The following is a 26,144-nucleotide window of genomic DNA, read 5'->3' as shown; positions in this document are numbered from 1 at the left end:
TTCCCTTCTCGTGTGGTACTGCAGCAGCTCGGGTGCAGATGGTGGGTGGGGCATGGGGGGCACTACAACGGGTGGTGAAGTGTGCACAGAGGATGATTGGCATGATGAGGATCACTAAATCAAGGACAGGAAGCGTGGCTTTTAGCTGCAGGTCCCACCGACTCACACAAGACGGAAATAAAATTGGGAGTGCTCCCCCTCAACTTTCTCATATACAGTGCATCCGGAAAGTATTCCCAGCACCTCATCACTTTTTCCACATTTTGTTATGTTACAGCCTTATTCCAAAGTGGATTAAATTCATTTTTTTTACCTCAGAATTCTACACACAACATCCCATAATGACAACGTGAAAAAAGTTTACTTGATGTTTTTGCAAATTTATTAAAAATAAAACATTGAGAAAGCCCATGTACATAAGTATTCACAGCCTTTGCCATGATGCTCAAAATTGAGCTCAGGTTCATCCTGTTTCCCCTGATCATCCTTGAGATGTTTCTGCAGCTTCATTGGAGTCCACCTGTGGTAAATTCAGTTGACTGGACATGATTTGGAAAGGCACACACCTGTCTATAGAAGGTCCCACAGTTGACAGTTCATGTCAGAGCACAAACCAAGCATGAAGTCAAAGGAATTGTCTGTAGACCTCCGAGACAGGATTGTCTCGAAGCACAAATCTGGGGAAGGTTACAGAAACATTTCTGCTGCTTTCAAGTTCCCAATGAGCACAGTGGCCTCCATCATCTGTAAGTGGAAGAAGTTCGAAACCACCAGGACTCTTCCTAGAGCTGGCCGGCCATCTAAACTGAGCGATCGGGGGAGAAGGGCCTTAGTCAGGGAGGTGACCAAGAACCCGAAGGTCACTCTGTCAGAGCTCCAGAGGTCCTCTGTGGAGAGAGGAGAACCTTCCAGAAGGACAACCATCTCTGCAGCAATCCACCAATCAGGCCTGTATGGTAGAGTGGCCAGACAGAAGCCACTCCTTAGTAAAAGGCACATGGCAGCCCGCCTGGAGTTTGACAAAAGGCACCTGAAGGACTCTCAGACCATGAGAGAGAAAATTCTTTGGTCTGAGAAGACAAAGATTGAACTGTTTGGTGTGAATGCCAGGTGTCACGTTTGGAGGAAACCAGGCACCACTCATCACCAGGCCAATACCATCCCTACAGTGAAGCATGGTGGTGGCAGCATCATGCTGTGGGGATGTTTTTCAGCGGCAGGGACTGGGAGACTAGTCAGGATAAAGGGAAAGATGACTGCAGCAACGTACAGAGACATCCTGGATGAAAACCTGCTCTAGAGTGCTCTTGACATCAGACTGGGGCGACGGTTCATCTTTCAGCAGGACAACGACCCTAAGCACACAGCCAAGATATCAAAGGAGTGGCTTCAGGACAACTCTGTGAATGTCCTTGAGTGGCCCAGCCAGAGCCCAGACTTGAATGTGATTGAACATCTCTGGAGAGATCTTAAAATGGCTGTGCACCAACGCTTCCCATTCAACCTGATGGAGCTTGAGAGGTGCTGCAAAGAGGAATGGGCCAAACTGGCCAAGGATAGGTGTGCCAAGCTTGTGGCATCATATTCAACAAGACTTGAGGCTGGAATTGCTGCCAAAGGGGCATCGACAAAGTATTGAGCAAAGGCTGTGAATACTTATGGACATGGGATTTCTCATTTTTTTTATTTTTAATAAATTTGCAAAAATCTCAAGTAAACTTTTTTCATGTTGTCATTATGGGGTGTTGTGTGTAGAATTCTGAGGAAAAAAATGAATTTAATCCATTTTGGAATAAGGCTGTAACATAACAAAATGTGGAAAAAGTGATGTGCTGTGAATACTTTCTGAATACACTGTACTCCGATATGGGGATGGATATTTGAGGAGTAAAGCGCAAGACAATGATTCTATTTTTATATAAATACATTAAAGAACCATCAACAACAAATCAAATCAAATTAATAATGTATTGAACAATTATTATTAAAGTAAAGTGGAATAAATCGGACTCTGTAGATGCATGAATAAATGGTAAAGTACCACTTGTGGTTAGCGGAAATAGACCAAAAGTTAATAGGAATCTACGTTTTGTACCCAATACTTGTATGCAAAAATTGATCAACCTAAGTGAAAGCGCACTCAAGTTATTGTGTTTACACACACACACACAAACAGACATAATTCAAAAAATGGCATTTTTGGACTCGGAGGTCTAAAATGTCGAGATGAGTCTTTTGGTAACCAAAAACGGTCCCTCGTTGGTATCGCTCAGTAGAACTACGCTGGCACCTTTAGTTTCAAGAGTGCAGGGAAAGCACAGCTGTGAAAAGGAGCTCTTTGCCCACTTAAAGTCAGTGGGGATGACAAGTAAAAAGAAAGTATGGTGAAATGACACCTTTTATTTGCTAACTAAATAGATTAGAAAATCAAGCTTTCGAGGCAGCTAAGGCCCCTTCATCAGGCAACGTGTAACAAAGAAACTGAAAAATACTCTTGCTTATATTGGGACAGCAAAGTGATTTTTTTTTTTCATCTTAACAACCTTTTTGTTCAAATTTTAGCAAAATTATTAAACCTAAGATGAATTAACCCTGAAAGAAGAGAACAATGAACTAATAAAATGCAGAGATAAGATAACCATCACTAGAGAAAGTCCTGGAAGGTTTTTTTGGAAGTGTATTGTCAGTAAGAGAGGCCTCTGTATCAGTCTATGGCTAACACGGTACAACAGGCATGTCAAACTCACTACCATTGGTGGGCCGCTTCGAATGCCATACGTGCGTTAGCGGGTTGCACTGTAACAAATACTAGTATACTATTATACAAAGTTACTGTAGCTTTCTTTCCAATACTGAAAACTTTAAAAAATGTAACACTTAAAGTTTAAAGAAAAGCAATTTATTTCCATACAATCTCCGTACAACAGTGTACAATTAGAGTCTTAGCCTCTTAGCTAGGTCCTTATATTATTATATTTTATTCATTGCTTATACAGGAGTCTTACAGTGTGAGATCTATTTATTTTGTCCCGACACTTGGCATCTCTTGTTAGTAACCAGTTCATCAATATCAGGCTTGAAATCTTGTGCAGCTGCAACTTTTATGAGGGGTGAACGGTGCTCGACGGTAAGTCTTGAGCGATGTGGGGTTTTGGTAGCTTTCATTAACGAAAACAATTGCTCATAAAGGTAAGTGCTTTCCGAACATAGACAGTACTCTCGATGCCAACTTACGGATCTGCACATACGAGGGTAGCAGGTAAGCATACAAGCCGGGCAAACCAACTTCGTTGTATTTTGCCTTCAGAATAGAATCGGACTGCAGTTCAATAAACTCCATTTGGATATTCTCAGGCGCATTCTCAACGCTGTAAGAGTATGGTGACGTAAATGGCGCAAAGTCCTGTTCGTGTGAAATCACGAAAACGCTCACTGAATTCATTGCTCAGTAATTCAAGTTGGAAAACAAATCCTCCAAAAATCTAATTTTACTTTACTAAGTTTATTTCAAAGTTTATATTGTAAAATAAGCCGATATGCAAAAAGCCCCCTGACCTACACTAATTTTACAAACTCAAAATCACAAACATTTCTTAATAAACAACTCACCAACTTCTCACGTCCACTTCAGATCTTCAGCTGTAGTCTGCACTAACTGTTCGTTACAATACTAGCACAAAATTAAATAAAACTAGAGCAAAAAAAAAACGTGAAAATATGCGAGCTATTACTACTCGTGATGGTCAGTTCTGCCCAGTGGCCAGTCTCAGTAGTGTAGCCTGCCAGGGGCGGCTGTAGGCTCGTGGCGACCCTGGGCAGAGAAAGAATCGGTGGCCCCTTCGCCCACCAGTGTCAATATGGTATCTTACGCACGGCGGATGGCCACGTCCGTTGCGGACACTGCATAGCCGCCTCGTGCTCATGACACGCTTCTATATGCGCGTGTCCGTAACTTGAAAACCAAGTGGCGGCCCGTGATATTCTCATTACGACAGAACGTTATAATACTGCATATACTGCTCCGACTCGAGTGACATTAGTAAATACAGCGTACTAATTAACAAGAAACACAATGTTTTTCGGCCATATTGCCGTCAGCTGTGTTATTATTTTCTCTTTCTGTTTTATATTCAATATATATTGGCGTGGCGGCCCTGTGCGGGTGCACAGTTTGCACATGCCTAAGGCCGCCCGCTGCTGCAGCCTAGCACGTCAGTTGCGACTTATTAACTTTGGACAAGGCTCGTGGCTATACTAATAGATGACGTTTCTGGTACCGTAATGCCATGGGGAAAACGCACTTTTATCAGAAGGCAGAAGTAAGAAAAGTCAATAAGTAATGCCGAAGATGAAGAATGATTCAATCACAAACGATAGTAATCATTTTGTACAAGTTTAGTGCTAACTAGGATCTGTCATGCGGGCCGATTTGACACGCTTGCACTAAACAGTATCATCTCCAAACAGAGGAGCAACTTCAGCGACAGACTGCTGTCACCGTCCTGCTCTACTGACAGACTGAGGAGATCGTTCCTCCCTCACACTATGCGACTATTCAATTCCACCGGGGGCGGGGGGCGGTTTTGGTTGGGGGCGGGGTTTAGGGTCAACGGTAACATTCTACAATGTTATTGATCGTTATACCTGCCTCGCACTCTGCACCTTGCACTTTTTAACTCGCACTGTGTTTTTATCACTCTTTAATTAATATTGTTTTAATCAGTATGTTGCTGCTGGAGTATGTGAATTTCCCCTCGGGGATTAATAAAGTATCTATCTATCTATCTATCTATCTAAAAATGAAGGCCCGCATTTGTTGTTATCCATCATAATCTGCGTTTTTCTGTGCCAATGACGTCTCGTTGAGGAATCTAGTTTGTTACTAAAATACCACAGTAGATGCTTCAGCCGCTTGCATATAATAACTGAAGACGTTCTCGAAGTGCCATTTCTGAACGCCCCTTTAACAAAGTTCACCGTCCACTTTTCCAACAGACATATCCCCCTAAAACGGCAAAAAAAAAAAATGGGCAGTCCGCCGGGAAAATCCGAGTGCGGATTTGACGAGTGGGCTGCGCGGGATTGCAATGAACTTCACCGTCTGGCATGACAGCACAATGCTCGGGTTAAATGGAAACGAGAAACGGCGAACAAATGTTTATTTGCGTAAAGACCTCGGTAACAATAATTACGAATTAATTTGCCTGCGCTAAACCTGATGGCGCACTGAATTGCATGCTACGCTACACCGATCATCTTCTTAACACTCCCAAGTTAATATCCCGCACCAGCTGGAAGCGAACATACTCCGCAATCGACTTCAAACTCATCAAATAACGAGGACGCGATTCGCTATGCCGACTCCAAAACGCTAAAAAAAAAAAGATGAAAACTTGGCGTGAATTGTCTAAATGCAAGCGATCCACGCACTGCCGGATAGCTTCTACAATATGGAACTGATCAGCGTATCGTGTCCCTCATCCCCCGAAGATTCCGACCCGTACATAGCCTCCGCGTCCGACTTTATCTCACCTTCCGCACTTTTGTCTGTTTCTATGTGTGCTGATGAAGTCTGAACACGATTGTCCTTCTCGAGTAAAAGCCCTGCGCTCGGAGACAGGAAACATGAACAGAATTTACGTCATCTGTCTGCGACTCGGAAGAATTGACTCCGCCTACACATTTTGAAGGAAGTGTCACTACAAAACCGAAAAGAGGAAGGGGCGGGCGGAGGAGATGCTCATGTCAAACAGAATTTAAATGCAAGTCTTCTTCAGTCTGACGTCTGCGTTCATCTGGAAATCAGGACTTATTTTAGGGTTGTATTATAGACCCCGCAATGCAAGTAATAATTACAATATACATTTCTTTAGTAGTATTAAAAAAGGCAAGTTTACAGGGGGACTTTATATTCATGGGGGACTTTAACTCTCAGAATATTATCTTGGCAGGAGTTTTTAGACCTGACCAAGGGAATGTTTTAAAACACAGTACAGTCGTGGCTAAAATTTGTAAGAATGACCCAAGTATTGGTTATCACCAAGTCGGCTGCGTCAGTGTTTTTAGATCTATGTATCAGATGTTTCTCTGGTACACTGAATTAGAATGACAAGCATTTCAGAAGTTTCAAAGACTTTTATTGACAATTCCATGAAGTTTATTCGCAGAGTCAATATTTGTAGTGTTGGCCCTTCTTTCTTTTTCAAGACCTCTGCAATTCACCCTGGCAGGCTGGCAATCAACTTCTGGGCCCAATCCTGACTGATGACAGCTGCCAAGTCTTAATAATCAATGCTTGGAGTTTGTCAGAATTGGTGGGTTTTTGTTTGTCCACCCACTGCTTAAGGACTGACCACAAATCCTCAGTGGAGAGTTTCCTGGCCATGGACCCCAAATTTTGAACAAAAGCTGTATACGACTGATAATTCCAATGTGAACAGTAGGCCATCTGAGATAATGAGGGCCAATTATTAAGAAGAATATTATGGAGACTAAAAGGCAATTAGAGAGAAATATAGCAGATAAAGTGAAAGATGACCCAGAGCAGTTCTTTCAGTTTTTGAGTAGTAAAAGAACAGTCAAGGGGGTGAAGTGTATCAGAAATAGTAAAGGGGAATTAAGGAAGTGGACAATAATCTCTCAGTGGTAACAGGGACTACTAAGGAGCTACTGAGTGATTTGGAAATTATAGAGGGAGAAGAGCTGCTCCGATTATATAAGATGAAATCTAACAAATCACCAGGACCAGATCATATTTTACCCTCGAGTTCTTAAGGAGGCTAGCGAGTACAGATATAAACCCTTGACACATATTTTTAAGAAGTCACTGGAGAGATTCTTATGGACTGGAAAAATGATAGATATTATCTTTTTATATAAAAATGGATGACCTGGCAGATCCAAGCACATATAAACCAGTAAGCTTAATGTGCCTCAGGGAAGGAATTATTAAGGATATGATTAAGCAGCACATGGCAAGAACAGGAGTTTAACCGGACAGTCAGCATCGGGTCAGAAGAGGAAGGTCGTGTTTTACTAACATGCTGGAATTCTATGAGGAGGCAACACAAGGATCTGATCAAACTGGAGTAGATGATATTATTGATCTGGACTTTCAGAAAGCATTTGATGAGGTGCCACATGAGAGGGTGGGCATCAAACTAAAAGAAGTGGCAGTTCAGGGTGTGGCGGGTGCAGAATTGGCTCAGACACAGGAAGCAGAGGGTGATGAGGGTGTGAGGAACCAAATCAGAATTGGCCAAAGATAAGATTAGTGTCCAGCAGGGGTCAACCACCCAACTAGAGGTGATTTTTGCCACTTTGTTTCCCATTGTGTATTCAATCCTCACATTTTTACTTCCTTTGTGTAACACTTTACATTTACTTCATGGCATTAAATTTCATCTGTCATAAATCTTCCCAAGCCTGTATGCTCTCCAAGTCCTTCTGTGATCATTTAATGGATTCTCGATTATCTGCCAATCCACCTCTCTTGGTATCATCTACAAACTTATCCGGGTTGTTATTTATATTCCTGTCCAAATCATTTCTATATGTTACCGTCAATGTGGGAAATTAGGCATTGTGCAGAAAGCCTATAGGAAATCTATCCATCCATCCATCCATTTTCCAACCCGTTGAATCCGAACACAGGGTCACGGGGGTAGGAAATCTATAGAATGCTGAAAATGGGGCATCAAAGCATGAAACAATTAAAATTTTAAACATTTACTAGGCATTCTATGCAATGCCAAAAGGCAAATATTGTTTGTCATTCTGTACAATACCTAAGGAAAGAATATAGCATATTAAAATAACACCGACATTTCATGACCAGCCTAAAAACGTCACAAATTCTATAGATTTTCTAAGCATCCCATAAAATACCTGCTTTTCACACATTGCCGCTAACATATTTTTATCTTCTTATATATTAAAGTTATACGCGTGGAAGTGTGTCTGTCTGTCTGTCCGGCCTGGAAGTGAGAGGCGGAGTCAGGGTAAGGGCTCCACCTCCGAGGATTCGCAAGCGAGGCCAGCACGTTGGCAAAGCGAAACTTCCAAAGAAAGAATGACTCGATTAGAGGCTAATACAGAAGAGAGGCGGGCACATCGGCAAACGGTATCCCTTTTACTTTTCCTCCTGCCACTAGTACAGTACCCCTGCTGGGCACCACTCTTAACGTTAACGGGACCAATTTTTTTGTGCTTATACATCTTATATTTAGAATGTTTTTGCTTCGTTATTTGTAAAATCTTCATACCCTAACAAACTTTTTGTACATGTGCATCAACATTTTGTACAGCAGAGAGAGAGAGGGGTGTTTGTGTGTGTGTGTTCGGGGGTGTCAGAAAGACCCCAATTCAGAAAAATCATATGTCCATTGCTGCTTATTACCAATTCACTGGCCTGTAAACACCGTACAGTGAATATTCTGTAGATCGAAAAACTGATTTAGACGAGTGACCTCACTTTTCTGACAGCAAGCGCCAGTCCAGTTGTCCGGTTGCTTTAGGATGCTACAGCTGGACAACTGACTGGATTTAGCAGTGGGCAGTATGCCAGTCCTTCGCGGGTCCAAATTAGTCAATTGTCTTGAGGTATTCAATAGAGACAGGTCTTAAAAACAGAGAAAAAGAACACGTTTAAAAATAATATTCCTTCCTTCCAGTAGATGGCAGTGTTTACCAACGTAACATTGCTTTTCCTTGGCGTTGCTCTCTGACGACTCGTTTTGTTTCTCTTTGTTCGTTTATTTCCTCTCTCAGACTGCATATAGAATTGAAAGAAAGAAAGAAGGAAAGAGAGCGGCCAGGAGGAGGAGTGACATTGAGCGACGGGAGATGAGAGGTAAGAAAATGAAAATGAAAAAAAATAGGAAAGGCAGTGGAGCAGCAATGCTGGTGAGGCGGAAAAAGCAACGACAAAGTGGTGGAGGTGTGTGAGTGTGCCTCGGTGATCCGGTCCTGGAGGTCCGCAATGGTTGTAGGCTCTCCCTTTAACCATTTTCTTACTTAATTAAAACCTCTTTGTTTTACTTCTTTTACGAGGTTTTATTTAACTCGTTTGTTTACGATTCAGAGCCCTTTATGCAAATCATAACGGGACCACCACCTCTCTATCTAACGTGCTTGCATTTAAACGACTGTACGTGTTTTTTTTTTTTTTACACCCACATGCTCACACACACCCACATTGTAGCGACGGGCGGCACTGACGTCCCAGGAGGCTGTGCGGCGCAGCACCTAAAATGAAACTCTTAATTATGATTTATTTCATGTTGGGTTTGAAATAGTTGTGTTTAATGTCGGTTTATAGCTTTTGGCAACGGGAATGTTTTATTAAAGCTTGAGGGGGGGCGGTGGACTTTGCCTACCACCACTAACCGATGCAGCCTGGTGTGTGAGTCCCGGTATCGGGACTAAACATCCATCCATTGTCCAACCCGCTGAATCCGAACACAGGGTCATGGAGGTCGGCTGGAGCCAATCCCAGCGAACACAGGGCACAAGGCAGGAACCAATCCCGGGAAGGGTGCCAACCCACCGCAGTCGGAACTAAACAGGAAGGCTTAATTTGAAATTTTGTTACGATCGCGTTATTTGAATAAACAACTCTACAAGTATTAAAAGAATGGACTTTCGTTATAACTGGAGTGTGTCTATTTGACACAATACACATACTGTACTGTGGAATGCAAAAGTTTGTGCCCCCCCCTCCCAAACAAACCCCCGTTGCTTAAAATGTCTGTTCCTGTGAAGACTGAAATTAGCAGAAGATGACCTGATCACCAAAAGACATCAAGTTCAAGATGGCACATTTCTTGAATATTTTAGGCAGGATTACATTTTTTATTTCTATTATTCCAAAAAATAAAAAATGAAAAGGGCCTGAAGCAAAAGCTTGGGCCCCTGACATGGTGAGTCCTTAGTAAAGACCCCCTTTGGTGAGTATCACAGCTTGTAAACGCTTTGCGTAGCCCGCTAAGAGTCTTTCCGTTCTTACTTGAGGTATTTTCACCCATTCGTCGTTCCAAAAAGGCTTCTGTTTCTGCAGATTCTTTGTCTTTCTCTTGATCGAGACCTCCACAGATGTTTGGGGGGGCTGTGGGGGGGGGGGGGCTGTGGGGGCCGTGGCTAAACGGTCTGCTTGTGCCTCTTTGAGGTATTCCATTGTAGATTGTGAGGTGTGTTTCAGATCATTATCTGGTTGTAGGACTCGTCCTCTTTATAACTTCAACTTTCTAACAGATGGTGTGATGTTTCCTTCCAGAATTTTCTGGTATTCATTTGACTCCATTCTTCCCTTTACCTCTGACATGTTCCTTCTGCCACTGGCTGTAACACAAGCCCAAAGCCTGATTGATCCTTAATAGTCAGAGATGTGGTCTTTTCCTGGAGTTCGGCCCCCAGTTATCTCCAAACACACCTTTGCCCATTGTGACCAGTAAGTTCTATTTTGATGTCATCAGTCCACAGGACTTGTTTTCCAAAATGCCTCAGGCTTGTTTAGATGTTCATCTGCACACTTCAGGCCCTGAAATTTTGTGGTGAGGATGCAGGCAAGGTTTTTTCTTCTGCTGGCTTTATCATGAAGGTTAGGGGTCGCTGCACAGTAGAACAGTGGACCACCACTCTCGAGTCAGCTAAATCTTCTTGAAGATGTTTTGCAGGGGGTTTGATTTGTCTTTCTAGCAGTCCAATGAGCAGTTCTGTCAAAGTTTTCTTGGTCTTCCAGACCTCCACTTGACTTCCACCGTTCCTGTTCACTGGCATTTCTTAATAACATTAGGAACTGAGGAGACGGCGACCTGAAAACGCTTTGCTGTCTTTGTGTCGCCGCGTCGTCCTGCTTTGTGAGCCACAATTCTCTGATTTGTCAGAGGGCCTGGCAGCTGCTTAGAGGATCCCATGGCTGCTGATAGATAGATAGATAGATAGATAGATACTTTATTAATCCCAGGGGGAAATTCACATACTCCAGCAGCAAAAAATATTAAGATTGTTGGTTTAGCAAGGTTTTGAGGGTTCTGAGAATTTATACAGCTGTGCACTTAACATCACCGGGGCTTTCCTAACAATGATTGTTGTGAAGTAAACAGCCTCGACACACAGAAAGGTTTAGGGTAGGCACCCGTATCCTTGAGCCCTGGCTGCAGAAGGTAAATGAAGTTGCAGAGATACGAACAGGTTTGAGTCCAACATTCAGCTGACTAGAAACAGGAAGTGGTGTCACTTCCTGGCAGACAGCCTAAAACCCACATCTTCAGCGCCAGGAGTGGAAGCAGGCAGAATTTTCATTTTTTGATCTGCAGAGATAACAGAGAAAGGATTAGCGTAACCTCGCCACCCCCCTGGCCTGGCCTGGCCTGGCATGGAATTACCTTCAGTTGGTCCTTTTAGCAGCCTCCTAATGGCAGGTGGGTGACACTCTGAACAAGCCAGAGTCCTGACAAGCTAATGAAGCTCTGAGACCACCTTGAGGAAAGTTATCTGGGACCTCAAATATTTGGGGGTGCACAAACTTTTGCATGGTACACAACAAACACAATCCACTAATCCAACATCAGAGGCTGACAAGAAATGTGACATCTTGAGCTTTATTCCTTTTTGGTGATCGGTTCATCTTCTGCTCATTTCACTATTCACAGGAACGGACATTTGAAGCAACGGGGGGGCCCACACTTTTGCAAGCCACTGTGTACAGGTGCATCTCAATAAATTAGAATATCATCAAAGAAGTTCATTTATTTCAGTAATTCAATTCAAAAAGTGAAACCTCCCATATTCTGTAGATTCATTACACACACAGTGATCTCAAGTGTGTTTTTCCTTTCATTTTACTGATTATGGCCAACAGCTAATGAAAACCCAAAATTCAGCATCTGAGAAAATTAGAATATTGGTGTCCCACTCCACTCGGCTAATGAACCAAAAACACCTGCAAAGGGGTCCTGAGCCTTTAATGGTCTCTCCGTCTGGTTCAGTAGGCCACACAATCAGACTGCTGACTTGACGGTCATCCAGAAGACAGTCATTGACACCCTCCCTGCACAAGGGGGCAAAGCCACCAAAGGTCACTGCTGAAGAAGCTGGCTGTTCACAGAGTGCTGTATCCAAGCAGATTAATGGAAAAAAAGGTGCCCAAGCAACAGGGATAAGCGCAGCCTTGAGGGGATTGTGAAGAATTTGGGGAACTGCGGCTGGAGTCGGTGCTTCAAGAGCCACCACACATAGATGTGTGTATCTGGGATGGGGGCTACAACTGTCACAGCATTCTTCATGTCAGGCCACTCCTGAACCAGAGACCACGTCAGAAGTGTCTTACCTGGGCTAAGGAGAAAACGGACTGGACTGTTAACAGCTCAGTGGTCCAAAGTACTGTTTTTAGTTGAAATTTCATTTGCAAATCGCGGTCCCAAAGTCTGAAGGAAGAGTGGAGAGGCACAGAATCTGAGTTGCTTGAGGGTCCAGTGTGATGTTTCCACAGTCAGAGGAATATATATATATATATATATATATATATATATATATATATATATATATATATATATATATATGTGTGTATAGATATAGATATAGATATATATAGACAGATACAGAAAGATATATATATATATATATATATATATATATATATATATATAGTACTGTGCAAAAGTTTTAGGCAGGTGTGAAAAAATGCTGCAAACAAAGAATGCTTTCAGAAATGGAAGTGTTAATCATTTATTTTCATCAATCCACAAAATGCAGTGAATGAACAAAAGAGAAATCTAAATCAAATCAATATTTGGTGTGACCACCCTTTGCCCTCAAAACAGCATCAATTCTTCTAGGTACACTTGCACACAGTTTTTGAAGGAACTTGGCTGGTAGGTTGTTCCAAACATCTTGGAGAACTAAGCACAGATCTTCTGTGGATGTCGGCTTCCTCACATCCTTCTCTCTCTTCATGTAATTCCAGACACACTCGATGATGTTGAGATCAGGGCTCTATGGGGGGCCATACCATCACTTCCAGGACTTCTTGTTCTTCTTTACGCTGAAGATAGTTCTTAATGACTTTGGCTGTATGTTTGGGGTCGTTGTCCTGCTGTAGAATAAATTTGGGGCCAATCATACGCCTCCCTGATGGTATTGCATGATGGATAAGTATCTGCCTGTATTTCTCAGCATTGAGAACACCATTAATCCTGACCAAATCTCCAACTCCATTTGCAGAAATGCAGCCACAAACGTTCAAGGAACCTCCACCATGCTTCACTGTTGCCTGCAGACTCATTACTGTACCGCTCTCCAGCCCTTTGACGAGCAAACTGTCTTCTGCTACAGCCAAATATTTCAAATTTTGACTCGTCAGTCCAGAGCACCTGCTGCCATTTTTCTGCCCTCCAGTTCCTATGTTTTCATGCATACTTGAGTCACTTGGCCTTGTTTCCACGTCGGAGGTATGGCTTTTTGGCTGCAACTCTTCCATGAAGACCACTTCTGGCCAGACTTCTCCGGACAGTAGATGGGTGTACCTGGGTCCCACTGGTTTCTGCCAGTTCTGAGCTGATGGCACTGCTGGACATCTTCCGATTTCGAAGGGTAATAAGCTTGATGTGTCTTTCATCTGCTGCACTAAGTTTCCATGGCTGACCACTGCGTCTACGATCCTCAACGTTGCCCGTTTCTTTGTGCTTCTTCAAAAGAGCTTGAACAGCACGTCTTGAAACTCCAGTCTGCTTTGAAATCTTTGTCTGGGAGAGACCTTGCTGATGCAGTAGAACTACCTTGTGTCTTGTTGCTGTGCTCAATCTTCCCATGACATGAAACTGTCTTCCACAACCTCACCTTGGTAGCAGAGTTTGGCTGTTCCTCACCCAGTTTGAAGCTGTTTCTGTTTCAGTTCATGACTGTGTTTCAACCTACGTGTGACATTGATGATCATTAGCACCTGTTTGGTAGAATTGGTTGATCAGACACCTGACTAGAATCCTACAAAATCCCTGACTTTGTGCAAGTAGACCTACAAGAATTGATGCTGGTTTGAAGGCAAAGGGTAGGAACACCAAATATTGATTTGATTTAGATTTGTCTTTTGTTCGCTCACTTTGTTTATTGTTATCAATTTACAAAATGCAATCATTATTTATATTTCTGAAAGCATTCTTTGTTTACAGCATTTTTTCACACCTGCCTAAAACATTTGCACGGTACTGTATATACATTGTCTACATGTAGGGACGTACACGTGAACTTTATTTGTGGTGCCTTACAAATTCTAAGCAATCCATGAAAAATATTTAATGAAATGTAAGTAAATAAAACTGTGATCTGTGCATTAATTGTTGATAAATGCTGAGTGACTTTGGCCATAATTATCTGAATAGCTGAGTAATATTGTGACTACAATCAATGATTTCATTCAATTTAACAATGGCTACTGGAAAGGCACCTTTCTGAGACTCTGCATTGTTTCAAGACAAACGCATGAGAAAGTGGAATGCAAGTGTCAGACCGGTTCATTCATATTACTTATCGTTTGCATTGAGTCGTCTTCTCCCATGAACAATTTTTACATTTACATCATTTAGCAGACGCTCTTATCCCATTTTTTTTTTCCCTCTTTTCCCATTGGGATTTGTGAATTTCCCATTGGGATTAATAAAGTATCTATCTATCTATCTTTATCCAGAGCGACTTACAACAGTGCTTAGTAGTCTACGACTGTTCTTCAGTCTTTAAGGCTAGGATTAAATCTACTGTCATTAAACAAGTTACCGCTGACCAAGTTGTACACAAAACCATGCTAGAAGAAAATAGTAAGTTGTTAGTACTAGGAGTTAGTACAAATTTTTTTTTTTTTTTTTTTTTTGAGAAAAGGGTAGAAAAAAAGTATGGGAACTTTAGTCCCCCAAGTGCTGTTTAAAGAAGTGTGTCTTCAGACAACGTTTGAAGACAGTGAGGGTCTCCACTGTTCGTACAGCAAGAGGAAGTTCGTTCCACCACTGAGGAGCCAACACTGCAAAGAGTCTCGATGCATGTCGTCCTCTTCTTTTAAGTAAGGGTGGTTCGAGACGAGCAGTGCTTGATGTTCTGAGAGAGCGAGAAGTGACACGCTGCTTAACCAGTGCTGATACAGTGGTGTGAAAAACTATTTGCCCCCTTCCTGATTTCTTATTCTTTTGCATGTTTGTCACACAAAATGTTTCTGATCATCAAACACATTTAACCATTAGTCAAATATAACACAAGTAAACACAAAATGCAGTTTTTAAATGATGGTTTTTATTATTTAGGGAGAAAAAAAATCCAAACCTACATGGCCCTGTGTGAAAAAGTAATTGCCCCCTTGTTAAAAAATAACCTAACTGTGGTGTATCACACCGGAGTTCAATTTCCGTAGCCACCCCCAGGCCTGATTACTGCCACACCTGTTTCAATCAAGAAACCACTTAAATAGGAGCTGCCTGACACAGAGAAGTAGACCAAAAGCACCTCAAAAGCTAGACATCATGCCAAGATCCAAAGAAATTCAGGAACAAATGAGAACAGAAGTAATTGAGATCTATCAGTCTGGTAAAGGTTATAAAGCCATTTCTAAAGCTTTGGGACTCCAGCGAACCACAGTGAGAGCCATTATCCACAAATGGCAAAAACATGGAACAGTGGTGAACCTTCCCAGGAGTGGCCGGCCGACCAAAATTACCCCAAGAGCGCAGAGATGACTCATCCGAGAGGTCACAAAAGACCCCAGGACAACGTCTAAAGAACTGCAGGCCTCACTTGCCTCAATTAAGGTCAGTGTTCACGACTCCACCATAAGAAAGAGACTGGGCAAAAATGGCCTGCATGGCAGATTTCCAAGACGCAAACCACTGTTAAGCAAAAAGAACATTAGGGCTCGTCTCAATTTTGCTAAGAAACATCTCAATGATTGCCAAGACTTTTGGGAAAATACCTTGTGGACTGATGAGACAAAAGTTGAACTTTTTGGAAGGCAAATGTCCCGTTACATCTGGCGTAAAAGGAACACAGCATTTCAGAAAAAGAACATCATACCAACAGTAAAATATGGTGGTGGTAGTGTGATGGTCTGGGGTTGTTTTGCTGCTTCAGGACCTGGAAGGCTTGCTGTGATAGATGGAACCATGAATTCTACTGTCTACCAAAAAATCCTGAAGGAGAATGTCCGGCCATCTGTTCGTCAACTCAAGCTGAAGCGATCTTGGGTGCTGCAACAGGACAATGACCCAAAACACACCAGCAAATCCACCTCTGAATGGCTGAAGAAAAACAAAATGAAGACTTTGGAGTGGCCTAGTCAAAGTCCTGACCTAAATCCAATTGAGATGCTATGGCATGACCTTAAAAAAGGCGGTTCATGCTAGAAAACCCTCAAATAAAGCTGAATTACAACAATTTTGCAAAGATGAGTGGGCCAAACTTCCTCCAGAGTGCTGTAAAAGACTCATTGCAAGTTATCGCAAACGCTTGATTGCAGTTATTGCTGCTAAGGGTGGCCCAACCAGTTATTAGGTTCAGGGGGCAATTACTTTTTCACACAGGGCCATGTAGGTTTGGATTTTTTTTTCTCCCTAAATAATAAAAACCACCATTTACAAACTGCATTTTGTGTTTACTTGTGTTATATTTGACTAATGGTTAAATGTGTTTGATGATCAGAAACATTTTGTGTGACAAACATGCAAAAGAATAAGAAATCAGGAAGGGGGCAAATAGTTTTTCACACCACTTTATGTAAGGTGGTGCAGTTCCAGTTTTGGCCTTAAAGGCAAGTGTTAGGGTTTTGAACCTGATGCGGGCAGCCACAGGGAGCCAGTGCAGGTTCCGCAGCAGAGGTGTAGTGCGTGAGAATTTGGGAACATTAAAAATGAGTCTTGCAGCTGCATTCTGGATCAATTGAAGTGGTCGTGTTGCCTTTAGTGAAAGTCCAGACATCAGAGAGTTGCAGTAGTCCAGCTTAGAGATGACCAAGGTCTGGACGAGAAGCTGAGTAGCCTCTGTAGTGAGAAAGGGGCGGATTCTCCTGATGTTGTAAAGAAGATATCTGCAGGACCTGGAGAGGTTGCTGATGTGTGGAGAAAAAGACAATTCTTCATCTAGAGTGACACCAAGACTTCTTGCTGTTTTTGAGGGGACGATAACCGAGGTGTCAAAAGAGATTGCAAGGTCAAGATTCAGAGATGAGTTGCCTTTGATGTACAAGAGTTCAGTCTTGCTGGGATTCAACTTGAGGTGGTGGGATGTCATCCAAGAGGAGATATCAGCAAGGCAGTTTGAGATGCGGGTTGAGACCTGCTGGTCATCTGGTGGAAAGGAGATGTGGCATGTGGCAATGTAAACGGAAGCAATTTTTGCTTTACGTTGGTAATTAACAAAAGTGCCGCATTTATTAGCGATGGGTAGAAGCCTATGTGCGTGATTCTTGTGTAGAAGAGTCATCTGCATGTATGCAAGTCTGCTGAGATTCCGTTTTGGCTGACCTGGGCTGTTCTCAGCATTTCAAATCTCTCTTCATAAACTTTGTCAGGAATTGACAAAAAAAAAAAGCCACAGAAAGGTTTGGGGCAGCCCACTCATATATTATTTCCTGGCTGCAAATGGAATGAATAATCACAATAGAAGCATACAGATCAGAGTCCAGAACAGAACTGACTTGCTGGCACCAAGCTGGCGGTTTTAAGGAGGAGCAAAGGAAGTGACGTCATCTCGGGGGCCAGAAACAGAAGTGGTGTCATTGAGGCCGGGGACCAGAAGTGACATCATCTCTAGGGTCAGAACCGGAAGTGATGTTATTGAGCCCGGGACCAGAACAGACGTCATCTCTAGGGCGTGGAATCGGAAGTGATGTCATCACTAGGGGCGGAACCAGAAGTAGTGATGTTATGCCCCAGACTGAAAGTGACATCATCTGTGGGGGCTGAACCGGAAGTGATGTCATTGAGCCCAGGGCCGGAACTAACACCATCTCCAGGGCCAGAAACGGAAGTGATGTCATTGGGACAGGACGTGACATCATTTCTGGGGCCGGAACTGGACGTGGCATCACTCCACCCCAGAACCAGAAGTGATGTCATCGGAGCCAGGCGTTATTTCTCGTAACTGGTCTACAGAAGAGTGAGAGAAGGAGTTGGTGCACTCTGCCACCTCCTGGTCTGGCATGGGATTACTCTCGTTCAGGCCTTTTAGCTGCCTGCCATATGCATGTGTGTGACAACTTGGACATTTGTTCTGCCATGTGTTGTGACTTTATGGAATAATTCTATCCCTGTTTCTGTTTACAGATAATAAAGTGCCCCCTTCCCAGATCATCTAGTTATGCAGTGAGATGTCTAATGACCTCCAGACTGGGGCTGTCCATGTGAAGAAGGAAATCTTAGAAGAGAAGAACAGACACTTATGGGGAGAGAAGAGTTTAACACGGAGTAATGGCCTCCTCCACCGGTGACGAAATGGAGGAAAAACTGGCACCCGTGAAGAAACGGGAGTGTGAGTGGGGTGACCCAGGGGATTTGTGTGTAAAGGTGGAGGAGTGTGAAGAAAGAATTTCAGTTTTTAAAGAAGAGCAACCCAAGGGGGAGACTAGCACTATTAAAGCTGAGGATTCAGAGGATTTCCCGGTTAGTCTTGGAGCGCAGGCGCATGAAACTGGGCATATTGTCAAGCGAGATATCTCTGACGGGCCTCCTTACTGTTTACCGGCCCAGCTCACTAATATGGCACGGCAGAATTCGCTAGAAGTGAAATCGGAGTCCTCGGAGTTTGAAGAGAAAGTCAATGAAGGAAACGGGAGAGGAGCAGAAGAGCAGAGTGCTGGGATAAGTAAGTAATGGAATTTAACATTCAAGAGAAACTGAGCACAGGTACAAGTTCTAATGGTGGTTGTGTTGAATTTTTTTAATAAGTGAAAATGAAAGCAGGGCACTCGTTTGATTAAAATTAAATGGAGCTCATGGGCAGCAGGGCTGGAAGATTAACAATTGGTTACCTAATTTTGGGGGGGACGTGGGGGGAGTGGTTGCCAAAAAAAAGTTTCCAGCACATGACTTTCACTTTTTTTAATATCTTATAAGGCGCCTTTCACAGACAGAGTCACAGATCTCTGTACAGCATAGAAAACAACATGCACAGTTACTAACAATATAACAATTACAAACCATTTCAACAAAATGAAGATAAAACGGACAAACCAAAAACGGCTACCCATACGCTAACCTGAAAAGGTGCCTCATTGATTGTGTCAATTGTATTAGCAGGCCGTAAAGCACAAGGAAGGCGATTCTGCCATTTTGGAGGCAATGGACTGAAAAACCCGATCCCCACGGGTCTTTAGCCGAGTCTGTGTATCAATAAGTGGCCGACTAGTAGTATAATGTTGTAAAAAAAAATCTAAAATATATTGTGAAGTTTGACCATACAGATTACTAAACGTTTAAAACGGATTCTAAATTCCACTGGAAGCCAATACAGCGAAGATATAATTGGAGTAATGCAGGGGTGGCTATCCCTGGTCTTGTTGGGCCGCAGTGGCTGCAGGTTTTCATTCTAACTCTTTTCCTAATCAGTGCCCAGTTTTCACTGCTAATTAAATTATTTTTCCTCTTCATTTTAATAGCCCTGTTTTTAAGGATTCAGTCCTCTGAATTGATTCTTTTCTTCATTAAATGACAGCCAAACAGAAATGAGACGTGAAACAAGCCAACAGATGATCAGCTAAACTGGGGCTTCAAACTCCAGCCAGTTTCACTCCAATTACTTTCTTAATGAGAAGAAGGCCTGTTGCTGCTCTCATTCTACCACAGCAGACATTTTCCAAAACTGTTGATTTTCTGTTTTTTTTCTAAGAACGGCATCAAAATGTTTTGGTAACCTGAGAGATCAGCCTTACCGACATCTTCATCTTTCTTTATTTTCAGATGTTGTGCGATGGGCATGGGTTAGCTGGTCATGTGGGCGGCTTGTTTTGTGTCTCATTATTGTTTGGCTGCTAAGGGGCCTGAGTCAAGTTAATTAAAATTAAGGCAAAAGAAGTTAATTAGCAGCAAAAAAACTGGTCACTAATCAAGAAGATGGTTAGAATGAAGACCTGGAGCCACTGCGGCCCCCTAGGACTGGAGTTTGACACTCATGGAGTAATGGGAGTCCACTTACTGGAGCGGGTTAACAATCTAGCAGCAGTCTTCTGAATAGTTTGAAGACACAGCAGCGATGTCTTGTTTAAATGTTAGTAAAGAATTCCAATAATCCATCCATTTTCCAACCCACTGAATCCAAACACAGGGTCACAGGGAATTCCAATAATCAAGATGTGAAAAAATAAAAGCGTGCGTTAACGTCTCCATTTTTAGCCTTCGATACTACGGGAAGATTCAGTCGAAAGAGGCCCCGGAATATTCTGTTGGAACGCCCATTAGGATGAAGCAATCTGAACCAAACTCTCAATACTTTGACATATGTGTAATCGATTGCATTACATGCCATGCCGGAAGTGGTTTCCGTTTTCTGCCAGACACATTTCGACGCGGCGCTCCATGTTCCCGAATGTGTCGGCCAGTGTCTCGGGGATGGGGGGGGGGGATAGTAGGAATTTAACGTTGGATGTTTTCCTTCCAATCTTCAACAGTTGTGAGGCTTGTCCCGATAGACTTTTCCCTTGAGCAGACCCCAAAGGAAGAAGTAGTCTGGTGGTGTCCGATCCGGCGACTGTGGTGGCCAAATGACCCTGTTGCCGAAGGAGGACTCAGTGTCTGCTACGCTCCTTGCCGATTTGTGTGACCCGTTGCTCCATCTTGCTGGAAGTCACCTTCCGTTAACTCTCGATCATCCAGTTGATTCTGACATTGCTTAAAACGAATTGGTGAGCCAATAGGTTCGCACCATGAGGACACGCTGCTCCATACTGTACACCACCATCCTGATGAGAAGTTGAGTGACTGAGTGATGGGGTATGAGCAATATGCACCCAGAAGGTGGAAACGGAGGTTAAAGGTCACTGTCCACTCTGACGCAGGGGCATCCCGGCTTGTTTGAAGCTCCATATACTGAGGAGCACATTGCATGTTGTTTCGTCCTAGCGAGAGAGTCATTACAGAATATTCGTGGGCCTCTTTCGAGTGAATCTCCCTGTATTATTCTTAGCTTTAATTTCTTCATGGACTTGATTTAACTTGTGGTTTTGAATTTCCCCATGACATTAAGGTGTTGTACCGTGGTAGCCATTATGGATGTAATGAGACGGTCAGCAAAATGACGCCTTTTATTGGCTAACTAAAAAGATTACAATATGCAAGTGCGGAGACAGGGGACACTGCCCTATAAATATTGCGCTGTACTTCAGATGAGATATAAAACTTGGAGTCCTGACTCTCTGTGGTCATTAAAGATCCCTGGGCATCCTTTCATAAAGAGCAGGGTGTATCCTGATGTCCTGGCTAAATTGCCCTTCATGGCCTAATCATTCTGGCCCCTTAATCTCTAATTGACTGTCTCTCTTACCCCTCTCTCGTACTGGCTAAATAACGGCAGGTAGGGCGCTAACACGTTGGTGGTGGCTGAAGTGATTCCCCTCTGTCTGAGCACTTCGAGTAGTGAAAAAGTGCTATATTGATGCAGTTAATTGATTATTATTACTAGTGTTCCACCTGTCTTTTTACAATAATATATTTATTTAAATACATGTGATAATCTTTTTGTTTTATTGCAGATTCACAGGAGAATGGCAGCTTTTCCACATCATCTTTTGCCCAGTGCAGACAGCCACACAAATGGGACAAAGAGAAGATGGAGAAATCAACAACTGGATCACAGAGCTTAACAGCACTCTCTTTGCAGTGCAGTTCACTTCCTGATGTTAAACTAAGATGGACAGAATCCATCAACACTGATCAACAATTGCGTAAACACTTCATTCACACTGGAGAGACACACTATTGCTGTTCCGAATGTGGAAAACAATTCCCTGACAGTGGAAGTTTTCAGAAGCACACACAAATTCATACTGGAAAGAAGCCATATTGCTGCTCTGATTGTGGCAAACGATTTCTCAAAAACAACAGTCTTCAAAAACACATAATAATTCACACTGGAGAGAAACCCTATTACTGTTCCGAATGTGGAAAACGATTTTCTGACCGTAGCAATTTTCGACAGCACACACGAATTCACACCGGAGAGAAACCATTTGGTTGTTCTGAATGTGGTAAACGATTCTCACAAGTAAGCCATCTTCAGAACCACACAAGAATCCACACTGGAGAGAAACCCTTTTGCTGTTCTGAATGTGGAAAACGGTTCTCTGGCAGTAGCAGCTTTCAGAAGCACACACAAACACATACGGGAGAGAAGCCATATTGCTGCTCTGAATGTGGTAAACGATTCTCACTACTAAGCCATCTTCAGAGGCACACAAGAATCCACACAGGCGAAAAACCCTATTGCTGTTCTGAATGCGGCAGAAAATTCTCTGACAGTAGTAATTTTCGACAGCACACACAAATTCATACTGGAGAGAAACCATATTGCTGTTCTGAATGTGGAAAACAATTCTCCATCAGCAGTAGTCTTCGACAGCACTCACGAATTCATACTGGGGAGAAGCCATATTGCTGCTCTGATTGTGGCAAACAATATTCCAGTAATAGCAGTTTTCGTAAACATAGAAGAATTCACACTGGAGAGAAACCTTATTGCTGTTCTGAATGTGGAAAACAATTCTCTGACAATAGTGCTCTTCGACAACACACACGCATTCATACTGGAGAGAAGCCGTATTGCTGCTCTGAATGTGGGAAAAGATATTCTAGTAATAGCAGTTTTCATAAGCATACAAAAGTGCACACTGAAGGAAAACCCTTATTGCCGTTCTGAAGGTGATAACAGGATTCTCCATTTTGTAAGGGCTTACTAGAAACCAAAGAATTCACACTGATGAGAAACAAAACCTTGAAGGGAGGGTCTGTTAGAGGGGAAGAAAAAGGAGTCAAAACCTCACCTGCCTACAAGTCTTGATAAGTACCTTCACATGGTGGGTTATATTGTATAAGATCCATAGGAACTCTCATCAAGGTAAAGCGATCTTAGTATGAAATCATCAAAAACAAAAATTCAGCATTGGCTGCACATTTTTCATATGAAAAGATGCCCAACCCCTGCCTCAGCAACAGGGAAGGTGATGATGGTAGTAATTCTACAACTAGATGAGGAAGACCTCCACTGTTGTGTCATTTCAGATGCACGACGTTGCTAGCCCCAGCATAATGGAACAAACAAGACCACAACATTGTATCATGGGAAATAAAATAAGATGACTGGACAGACATCAGTGGTCAACTGAAGACAAAGAGGGTGTCAAATACTGGGTTTCTTTTAAAGGGATATGCCAGGTGGGCTTCCATAAACCTGCCATCCAGAAATTGAGCCTTCTTTTCCAAATTAAATAATATAACAGATACAGACTTAAGATCTCTAATTGGTATGAAACTATTAAGCAAAGAGAAATCTGAATATTTTCAAGGAATCACAATGTAATAATTCAACTAACAAATCCATCATCTGTTTAGATCTCTCCCTGTTCTCCCACTCCATCCAGCTCCTTCTCTAAGTTCTCACCAGTCACATCTGTGTTTGTTAATGACCTGCTTTGTAAGATGAGGCCGACTACTTGTGTACTGGACCCCATCCCCACCACACTACTTAAATCCTGCCTTCATGCCACAATCCCGACTGTTACAACAATAATAAACTCGTCCCTTGACACTGGCACTGTGCCGCTCACTTTTAAAATCGCTTCTGTAACCTCAGTGTTAAAAAAGTCTGGCCTTGATGCTGACAATCTTAACAATTTCCAGCCTATCTCCCACTTATCTTTTCTGTCAAAAGCTCTTGAGCGTGTTGTAGCTTCCCAACTCACCAATAACTTCACTTCTAATAACTTGATGGAACCCTTTCAGTCTGGTGTCAGGGTGTGGCACAGCTGTGAAACTGCTCTGCTACGGGTAACCAATGATTTGTTTATGGCAGTGGACTCTGGACAAACTAGCATATTAATTCTGTTAGACCTCAGTGCAGCATTCAACACTCGGGTCAGACATGACAGTCTACTGTCCAGAATGGAGAACATGCTGGGTATCTCTGGCACTGCCCTCCACTGGTTCAAGTCCTATCTGACTGATAGACAAGAGTTTGTTAGTCTTGGCAACAGCAGATCCAACTCGGTGCCAGTCACACAAGGAGCTCCTCAGGGCTCTGTGCTCGGCCCTCTTCTCTTCTGTAATTATATGCTTCCCCTTGGCCATATTATTCATAGCTATGGACTGGGTTATCATTTTTATGCAGATGTTACTCAACTCTACTTCAATGTTAAAAGTGGAACTTCATCAGAGCTTTCTCAGCTCACAACCTGCCTCCGTGAAATTAATACCTGGATGGAGCAGAACTCTTTAAAATTAAATTGCAACAAAACTGAACTCCTGCAGATTGGGACTAAAGTGCAACTTAATAAAATGAGCTCCTTCACCAGTCCGTCTTGGCGGTGATCGCATCAGACCTGCCTCTACTGCAAAGATCCTTGGTGTCATTTTTGATTCCTCCCTCTCTTATTCCACCCACATAAATCACATTAAGAAACTTTCTTACTTTCACCTCTGTAACGTATCTCGTGTTCGCTCCTTCCTCTCCTTCTCTAATGCTGAGAAACTTGTCCATGCTTTTATCACATCCCACATTGATTATTGTAATTCCCTACTGGCAGGTGCCCCTTCTAATCTTACATCACAGCTCCAGCTTATTCAAAACTTGGCTGTAAGAGTCCTGACACGGACCAGCAGCAGCGAGCACATCACACCCATCCTGCTCCGTCTCCACTGGCTCCCTGTGTCCTACAGAATCGAATATAAAATCCTACTAATAACCTACAAAGCCTTAAATAACCTCACGCCAAACTACATCAGTGACCTTCTCCATCAGTATGTGCCTGCCCGCCCACTAAGGTCCTCTGATTCTGGTAATCTTGTTGTGCCCCTCACTAATCTACACTCCATGGGTGACAGCAGGGCCTTCAGCTGTATAGCGCCCAGACTCTGGAATGAGCTAACAAAATTAATCAGGTCAGCGGACTCCATGAATTGTTTTAAAAAACAACTCAAAACTCATCTGTTCAGGAAGGCTTTTAGCTCCACTTGACTTTATTACCCCTCTCTGTCAAGATGCTGATGTAACCTGTGAGTGTGTGTGTGTGTGTGCGAGACCATCAATGATGTTGTCTGTTAGGCTTTTCTCTGAATTTACTGTCTTAATCTTCTTTATTTATTTATCTGGTTTAGTACAATGCTATGTACTGTATACGCTGCTGTTCTTTATTATATTCTGTAAGTGCCTGGAGCATGGGAAAGGCGCTATATAAATAAAATTTATTAATATATTATGTGTCTGTGTGAAGAAAGACTTCCTAACTAACCTTTGTGTGAAATTTCCCCTTCACAAGTTTCCAACTGTGTCCCTGTGTTCTTGATGAACTCATTTTAAAGTCACCGCCTCGTTCCACTGGACTAATTCCCTTCATAATGTTAAACACTTCACTCAGGTCTCCTCTTCATCTTCTTTTGTTTAAACTGTAAAGGCTCAGCTCTTTTAATCTTTCCTCATAACTCATCCCCTGTAGCCCTGAATCAGCCTAGTCGCTCTTCTCTGGACCTTTTCTTGTGCTGCTATGTCCTTTTTGCACCCAGGACTCCAGGTGAGGCCTCACCAGTATGTTATAAAGCTTAAGCAGGGCCTCCTGTGACTTGTACTCCACACATCAAGGCGCTATATAACCTGACATTCTGTTAGCCTTCTTAATGGCTTCTGCACACTGTCTGACAGTTGATAGCTTAGAGACCACCACAACTCCTAAGTTCTTCTCGATTTTCAGACCGCCCATTGTGTATTCAGACCTCACATTTTTAATTCCTACGTTTAAAACTTTACATTTACTGACATTAAATTTCATTTTCCACAAATCTCCCCAAGCCTGTCTGCTGTCCAAGTCCCTCTGTAATGAATCAACGGATTCAAGATCATCTCCCAATCCACCTATCTTGGTATCATCTGCAAACATGACCATCTTCCTACTTATATTCTTATCCAAATCATTTCTG

The 26,144-nt window shown here is 42.7% G+C and overlaps 2 protein-coding genes across 2 annotated transcripts in view; one reads left to right on the top strand and one right to left on the bottom strand.

The window, feature by feature from the left end:
• Positions 1 to 26,144, bottom strand: part of LOC114641652 (zinc finger protein 665-like) — a 76,141-nt gene that overhangs the window by 22,624 nt on the left and 27,373 nt on the right. The window lies entirely within an intron of this gene.
• On the top strand, positions 8,785 to 25,357 carry LOC114641687 (zinc finger protein 501-like). Its single transcript, XM_028790712.2, has 3 exons — positions 8,785 to 8,851; positions 18,294 to 18,831; positions 21,713 to 25,357. The coding sequence occupies exons 2-3, from the start codon at positions 18,438 to 18,440 to the stop codon at positions 22,873 to 22,875; spliced, it is 1,557 nt and encodes a 518-aa protein (XP_028646545.1). The 5' UTR covers positions 8,785 to 8,851; positions 18,294 to 18,437; the 3' UTR covers positions 22,876 to 25,357.

Source organism: Erpetoichthys calabaricus, chromosome 5 (assembly GCF_900747795.2).
Source record: "Erpetoichthys calabaricus chromosome 5, fErpCal1.3, whole genome shotgun sequence".
NCBI classification, from domain to species: Eukaryota; Metazoa; Chordata; class Cladistia; order Polypteriformes; family Polypteridae; genus Erpetoichthys; species Erpetoichthys calabaricus.
The sequence above is the reverse complement of the archived record's forward strand: the minus strand, read 5'-3'. Positions and strand labels throughout refer to the sequence as shown.

Bases quoted from the DNA above. Each gene is read 5' to 3' on its own strand.
- LOC114641687 (XM_028790712.2), top strand. From the start codon at position 18,438: ATGGCCTCCTCCACCGGTGACGAAATGGAGGAAAAACTGGCACCCGTG. The intron at 18,832-21,712 runs GTAAGTAATGGA...GTTTTATTGCAG, and splicing joins AGAGCAGAGTGCTGGGATAA to ATTCACAGGAGAATGGCAGC.